Raw genomic sequence first — 8213 nt, forward strand, 5'->3', positions numbered from 1 at the left:
CTTCATACTCTTCAGCCTTCTTCCGCCAGTCCTCAACCGATCGAACGGAAGCCAGATGCTCCAAGGTCAAATCGTCAAAACGGCGCTGGAACTTGCACAGTTCGTCGGCCGCCTCCTTGGCCTTTTGTTGCTCCTCTTTCGCCCGATCGTCCGCTGCCTTCAGCAGACCCGCGCACTTGGCGTGCTCCGTCTTCACGACATTCAACCGGTCGAATTTGAACTTTAGGTCTGAAGCGGAGGCCTTCACTTCTTGAAGTTCAACCTGGGCCGCCGCTAGCTCCTTTTCCAGATTCTCAACCCTGCTTCGGTCGACCTTCGGGAACTTGGTGCAAATTGCAGAAAGCCTCAGGCTTAGCTCGCCGGTCGTCCGGCAACGCCTCTTCCTCGAACATGTCTTTCAACATGTCCTTGACGCGAGGACCCAAATGATAGGAGACATCCTCGTCCAGCCGAACGTCGCTACCAAGGAACGCAAAGGCCAATGACCTCGAAGCTTCTCCACGCTTGCTCCGTTTCGGCGAGCGGCCGGCAGAGGAGCCACCCTTCTTCTTCCCTTTCCCCCTGTAGTGGCAGGGACGGTGTTGATTGGGGGAATAACAAGCACGAGGGAAGGTAGCCTATCCCTAACCCCCGACGCTCCAGTCGGCGCATCCTTTTCCGAGGTGGGAGTCGTAGAAAGGCCAATCTGGCCACTCGATCGGGCGGTGGCGTTATCCGCCGAATCCTCTAGCCTACGTCGAGTCTTAGCCCAAGCCATGAACTCAGCGTTCGAGATTGTTGTGCGCGCCATAATATTTGCAAACAAACAAAAAATTTAGACAAGTCAATATTAGTCCCAAAGATGATCGGGCATATTAGAACAACTAACCATAAACCGCTCCGGATAAATCTGGACAACGAAGACACTGGATCAGCGGCCTCAGTGGGATCTTGTCGGGAAGAGTCTTGAGCACGACGAGATCGGCCCGCTCGATAGGGGTCAAGCGGTCCTCTGCCCAAGGATCGACGGGTGGTGGCATCTGCGTCCAGTAAAGGGGAAACTTCGGCCGGTCCTCCTCGTCAAAGATAAACTTCCTACCCCGAGCGGGGATCAAGACCTTGAAAAACCCGGTCTTGAAGCCCTTGTAGGAAGCAAGATAGAGGTCGAACAAGCTCTTGTTCGCCCCTAGAAATGACACCCAACCCTTGGTAAGAGTGGGTTGGGTCTTGTAGAAGTGCAGAAACAAGGGCATGGTGGCAGTCAGACCGACCGCCCGGCAAAGGACGTCGAAGGCCTACATCGACCTCAAGCGTTCAGATGTATCTGGGTGGGAGCACATCTAATCTCTCGCAGTACGACCATCTGCTAGTCGGCGAACGACACGGTCAAGCCCAGATCCTGGAAGAAACAAGCATAGACATAGAAAAAATCTAGCTTTGCTTCCCCCTTGCCGTGGCACACTCTTTCGTTGCCTGCGCAAACCTTCACCCGAAGGAACCCATCCTCCACCACATCTCCAAAAATCTTGGTCCTCTCCACCAAGTCCCCAAGGTCATTCCCCCATCAGTACCTCGTCTCGTGGGTCCGTGGCTCATAATGTGCCCAATCGTATCCCGACACAAGAGGCAAGTTAGCCTGCTCCCCTTCATCGGTGACGTCGATGCTAATCACGTCCCCATTCTCGGTGGGAGCATGCCCCTGTCCTTCTGGCCGACCGACCGGCTCCTCGATCTGACCGTCGTTATTGTTATGTACAGGAGAGCTTGCACTAGACGACCCCCCACCGAGCGATGTCTCTGTCTCGAACAAGCTGAAAGAAGAAGAGATCGATCTGCCGCCCCGAGAAACTTTGACCACCCCACCGGAGGACCCGTCTGAGCTCGACCAGCTAGAAGAAGCCATTATTACCTGTAGAAAGAGAAAGGCGATCAGTGATTCGGATAGAAAGAGAGAAGAAAATGTGAAAATAATAACAGCCACACACCGTTATTTATAGAAAAGTCGGGGGGACACGTAGCAGCATAAGGACCACGTGATCGTATGACGATCAACGACTTAAGCGCTGTGACTCTTCACCTCTCACCTGACAGACACAACCCATGAAGCATAATAACTGTCAGCAAGTCCCGTCGGCCCCTCGGCACGGTAGTCTCTGTCAAACCTTTTCGCTCCGCCTTCGTCATCGCTCAAGGCTGGGGGGACTTGTGTACTGTATGGCCCATCGGCCCCTCGGCACAGCAGTCTTTCCCGAAAACCTTCGCGCTTCACCTTCGTCATCGCTCAAGGTTGGGAAGGCTTGTGTACTATATGACCTATCGGTGGATCGACCTAACGGACCAAACTCAAGCGGCCACAAGCTGCCCGTTACGGACGTACCTTGTAGCAGACCCTGAGGTGACCGGCCCATCGGTCAGACGAGCTAAACACCTACTTTAATCTCCGTTTAAAACTATTTCTCACCTTTAAAAGATAACCCGCTAGGCCGCGCGACCGTCGCCCGGCCAAATGGAAAATTGGACCAATGAGCCAGATTAATTAAAATAAAACAAGTTAGTAATCATAATTAAAAAGCCATTAGGCTGCGATTAAGGAGCCCTAATCACAGGCCCACACCGGAAACTATAAATAGGGTCTCAAGGTAGGTTGGTGAGGATCTTTAATTCGCATTTATTGCAACAGTTATAATTATCAATCGATCGGCCTTAAAATTGACTTAAGCATCGGAGCCTTTTAGACAGGTACACTGATCACCCGCCTGACCGATCGAGGAAGAAGAAAGATTGTGTGGAACGGAGGATACGGCAGATTACTAGAGAAGAACGCATAGAGGAGAAAAATAGATAATTTGAGTGTTAACTGTAGGTGCTTGGCCACTACACCCGAAACAATTTGAAAAAGATGAAAACCATTTAAAGAAGTACACACATGTGAACTTAAAATTTCATTATTATTTGGGTTTATGATGTTAAGATGTCAAATTCTTTTATTATTAGGAGTTTTTATTGTATATGAGTTATCTTTATTAGGAGTTTTTTTATAAGAGTTTTCATTGTATAATATTAATTGTTTGTGTATATTATACTAGTAGGTTTTGGTTGTGTTTTGTTTGGTGCAGATAATAAAGAATTATGCACTTGCTGATTATAATACAATTACCCGAATTTTTTTTATTGGTAATTATAGATGGATTTCTTTAGTTTGTCAGTAAATTTTACAAATGAGCAAAATTTTGACGAATTTTAAGTCGTCAGTATTCCGATGAAAAATACTTGTTACCAATAGATATCGTTATTGATGTATACTGATTGTCAATAATATCTTATTTTTTTAGTGTATATTTTAGTACTTATTAAATACAGTGTTGTTCATGCTTGAATGCAAACATCAACAACACTATATTAAGTATATTGGATAATATCGGGTAGTTTGTAACACAACAAGTGTCGTATTTACATGGATAAGGTAAAATACACAAAGTTTAAACAAGTTTGACTTGAGTAAAACAATTTTTGCTTTATATGGAATGTAAGAAAAAAATTTGATGTATTGAAAATGTTGGTTTAATGCAATAAAGATAGTAGAACAATTTAAAAGGTTAACTTCAAGATAATAAATACATGTTGAAGCTAAATTTTACCACTTTTTCCCTCTCTGTATTAGTTCAATCATTATTTACAAAGATGCAACCATTTATGGTAGGGAAGTTCTCTTTAAATGTAACTTTGGGTCCATTCTTGTAACCTAGATCCTATGAACATCAAACTTCAGTATGATTCCTATATGAATGCTTGAATGAATCACATGTATTAAGATCAAGACTCTATAACCAACTAAAGCCTTAGATTTATTCCTAGCTTTTAAAAGCAAGAGGAGAATAAGTTGGACCACAAATTGGAACTAATTCCCACTCAATCCCAAGCTAGTGAAATAAGATGAGTTATCAGTTCATCTGACAACAAGCATAAATCAATTCACAAACATGTAAGAAAAACATATTTTGATAAACATAATAGTATCAGTACAAGAGAGTTCTAAATGGTTACATCTTGACTTCAACACTAAGGAGGTTTAGCTCCTTATGGTAAATGAAAGCAATATAATATATTGAAGAACCATACTCTCTTATGCCCTTTAATATTGTTCACTAATTACAGAGAAAAATGTTTACAAAAGTTCTCTCAAAATTCTTTCAAAAGAACTCTCTACAAAGTCTATCTAAACATGGGTGCAATTCTTTATATAAATTATCGAGGGTAATGCTTAGCAATGTATTTGTGACTCCAACTACAAAGGTTTCCTTCCTGTTTGGGTTTGCTTTTATGGCCTAAGCCTCATGCTTTAGTGCTTTGGCTCCTGTGATAACTTTTGTGGGGATGAGTCTTCATGACTTAGCCTCAGGTTTAATGTTTAAGATTTCCCTTTGCAATGTGTTTGCTTTGTGGATCAAACCTCAATCCTGTCGTTCAACCGTACCAATATCAGTTTTGTCCAAAATTGCTTGAAATTCATCAATTTTTTTTTCCACTTTGATTCTCTACTAGTATTGAAAACTACAAAACAAGTTAAATTGGAATGATTTATTTAGAATTTAACAAAATAAAAGCAAGATAATTGTCAAATTCATCTAAAATTAACTCATATTAGACACTTATCAAGACATTATATTTACATATTCATATAAGTTAGTCATGACTTATGTTAGAATGATGTTAGACCTTAGATTTTCCATATTTTCATGGTTTAAAGTTTTTATTTTGTGTCTATATGCCTCATTATTTTATTTTTTATCTAATTTTATGTGTAATCCTAAGCATAAAGCATAAATCTTTCTAACTTTAAACATAATCTATATCATTAATAAGGAACTTCTTCGTACATAATTTTTTCCAATTGTATACTTCAAATAGTCATCGTTTAAAATTGAAATAATTATCATTTTATCATTCTTACTATTTAAATCACCATTCATTTAAACAACATAACTTTTTCTAATTTTATTCTTTATATAATTTTTTAAATTAAAATTATTATTTTATTATTTTACCTTTTAAGTAATTGTTTATTTAAATTTATTTATTTTTTAAATTATAATAATTATTTTATTATTTTATAATTTTAAGTGATTAATTATTTAAATTTAATCATTTTTTAAAACCAAATTAATTAACTACAATAAAAAAAATAATGAGACACACGTGAACGCATGATTCCACATAGTAGTATAAGAAATATTTTTTATCATTAGAATTGCAGCCATACATTTTTAAAAAAATATATCGTCTCCTGTTATAACGTTGTAACCTAGTATTTTTGGTTAATTTAATTCTAAACTGATAATATGTGGTCAATTGCTAGAGTTTTTTTTATTAACTTAATATATTGATTTAAGGATTTGTTCTTTCTAGTTTTTGACAAGAAAGCATATGACCCCTCTCCTATTACTTACGATATTAATGGATTCTTCTCTAAACTATATAACGGACATTTGAATTTACCACCCAGTGCTTTTATTAATAATGGATGTTCTCGATGCTGCCTTTGATATGCTATCTTTGCCAATGAGTTCATCACAAGCAATATTTAATGACTGAAAAGTTGACAACAATATTTTGCCTGAATTGTTTGCAGATGGTTCCTACGGATTTCCTATGATGATGAGCAAGCTTGTGATGTTGATCCAGGCTGAAAGATAAAAAACATAAGTGTTAATACTATAGAGAACTGTGTACTAAAATGTTTATTTATGCTTTCCAGAAAAAAAAGAGGTAAGTTAATTGCTTTACCACACAGGTATGAACATCATCACATCCACACAAAAGCTTTCCATTGAGAGTGTCTACAGCCTGAAACGATCCTCCTCCCTCACTTCTCTGCATAATGAGCCCTCCATATTATAAGGATTATATGGGTTGAAAAAATTTGATGCCTTAGCAACATAATTTGGAAGAAGAGAACAAAATTAACCTAAAACCAACCTTGTAATAATCAACAGCAACAAAATTAGCCCACCGGTTACCAGCAGCACCATAACAAGTGTGTATCATGTTAATTAGTTCTCCTGAGTTATCTTCACATGTGATTGGTTTAATTGGAGCGGATCGAAAGTAGTTTACCAACACCAACGATTTGCTTTTATCGTTAAGAGGAGATGATTCTGCCCTGTTTGGACAGCTTCCAGCTTTCCTACCACCATCTCCATCTGCACAATTCAAGATAAGAACATGACCAAAAAGAAAGTTGGCAACAAGAGAAAAAAGCAAAAGCCTAAGAAAGAAATGTTCCTTACACTGATTTTCAACCATGAAATTCCACTGATAAGCAATGCCTTCACTTTGTTCCTTAGACTTGATAGAAGTGAAGACTAGTAATCTTTGGTTTTTGGCAACCATATCACTCACAAGAGGCCAATCTTGACCATTTCTTGGCATGCTTGCCAGTGGAAACCAATACTTCATCAGACCAGCTTCAGTGAAGACCTTTGTCAAACCATTTGGGGCATGAACATAATCTTCCAAAATAACTGTCACAATTTCACTTGGATTTGCTGATAGAAAAGCTTCAATTTCCTTCAGTGTGTCTATGGCGGGTTCCTACAAGTTCATCACAAGTGAGGATCTTTAGTAATAACCAATGATTTTTCAAACTTGTTTCCTCCAGAAATAAGCTGGGAAAACATAGAACAAAAACAAACAAAACTGGGTGGATGATTTTACGTACAAAAGCTGTGATGTCATGACATTGGCCTTCAAATGAATGGCATAACCACACATCTCCGTCAAAATCATACGTATCTAGCATTAGTGCCCGCACTCCATTCTACAAATTAACCATTGTTGAAGTCAATCATTTCTTATGAGAATCCTAGCATTAGAAAAGTACTGATATTTTAAGCTATAATTAATTAACTGTAGAGAATAGAATACATTTAGCTGTTGGGTGACTGTGTCTTCCTGGTTGGTGATAGTTATTCGAGGCACGCCTGTGTGAGATGGCTCCCCATCAATCGCATAAGCGTTGTGCGTTGTCAAAAATGCATATTTGTTGAATGGCAGAGAATTATTCTATCAGAAAAAAAAAAAAGCAATTAACGAGAGAGAATGATCAAACATCTCTTTTTTTCCTTTGACCGGGATGAAAAAAATAAATGAAACATATTTTTAATCTATCTTTCAAACTTATACGGATCTCATTTTATTTTTCAATTGCTGAATAAGTAGAAAACTTTTAACAAATGGTCTGTCTCCATGATTTCATTACAGTGGCGATATAAATATAGTGGTTATGAGACCAATTTCATACAAACAGGAACCAAGAAATCCAAGTGATCCAACCACGTGGTTGTTGAATAATTGGTTTGTGCACTCATTCAATGTATGATTTTATTCACATGTCCTTATAATTTTTTTGTCATGCCTATAATTATCTCTCTTAATCAAATTATTGGTTTTCTCCTACACCCCTCTTTCCATCTTGCTGTGAAAGATATTTTGAAAATTAGGTTTAAGTCTGTCAGTTATGCGTTTGCATAATCGAAGTCAACGCGTTTGTGAAAGTTAGGGAAAAGATATAGATAGATATATATCTTACTATGAGCTTGAATTGATTTGTGGCAGTTGATCTAACACACCTAGAGCCTGAAAACCCCAATGGACAAGAAAAACAGTAGAGACCAGCGCCACAATCTCCATCTGAGGAACACTCATCAAGAAGCTACAATGTTGAAAGATTAGTTCGAAACCGACAAAAGATGAAAACAAGAAAACATGTACAACGTAATAAATTGTCCAAGAAGTAGAATGGGAATACAAACCTTGCACGTTCCATTAGAACAAGCAGCAGCAATATTGTAAAGAAGAGGAAGAATAGCCACAAGCAAGCACAGAAGAGAACTCATTGGGACACTGATCCAAGAAAAGAACAACCACACAGAATACAATCACGATATGAATAATGGCTTTTATTCTGTCTCGGCTGAGAAAACAATGGAAATCCTACGAGTGAACCATTTTGATCCCAGAATTTTAAATTAATATTTTCGGTAACGCTTATACATTGAATGATTAATTACAAGGAAAGTTAAAGTTTTAATTAATATATATCATGGGGGAAGGTTGACCATATGTATAAAGCATTTAGGATAGTATTAAATGTTTATTTGATGTTATATATAATTCTTTTTTATACAGATGAAACCACACATAACTTATGGAGGTGAATTTCTTATCTAAATGGA

General features: G+C 38.4%; 1 protein-coding gene across 2 annotated transcripts; it reads right to left on the reverse strand.

Moving 5' to 3' along the window:
* Positions 1–5272: 5272 nt before the first annotated feature.
* On the reverse strand, positions 5273–7987 carry LOC114184967 (PI-PLC X domain-containing protein At5g67130-like). Of its 2 annotated transcripts, XM_028072404.2 has the most exons (8): positions 7791–7983; positions 7568–7690; positions 6904–7041; positions 6698–6796; positions 6267–6570; positions 5956–6179; positions 5764–5850; positions 5286–5662 (listed from the first exon to the last, which is right to left on the reverse strand). In XM_028072404.2, the coding sequence occupies exons 1-8, from the start codon at positions 7872–7874 to the stop codon at positions 5627–5629; spliced, it is 1095 nt and encodes a 364-aa protein (XP_027928205.1). In that variant the 5' UTR covers positions 7875–7983; the 3' UTR covers positions 5286–5626. The 2 variants fall into 2 exon arrangements, with proteins under 2 accessions (XP_085529322.1, XP_027928205.1); XM_085673196.1 differs by having other exon boundaries at positions 5273–5662; positions 5956–6570; positions 7791–7987.
* Between the last annotated feature and the right edge of the window lie 226 nt (positions 7988–8213).

Source organism: Vigna unguiculata, chromosome 5 (assembly GCF_037176805.1).
Source record: "Vigna unguiculata cultivar grain cowpea cultivar isolate G323 ecotype 2 chromosome 5, ASM3717680v1, whole genome shotgun sequence".
In the NCBI taxonomy this organism is placed as follows: Eukaryota; Viridiplantae; Streptophyta; class Magnoliopsida; order Fabales; family Fabaceae; genus Vigna; species Vigna unguiculata.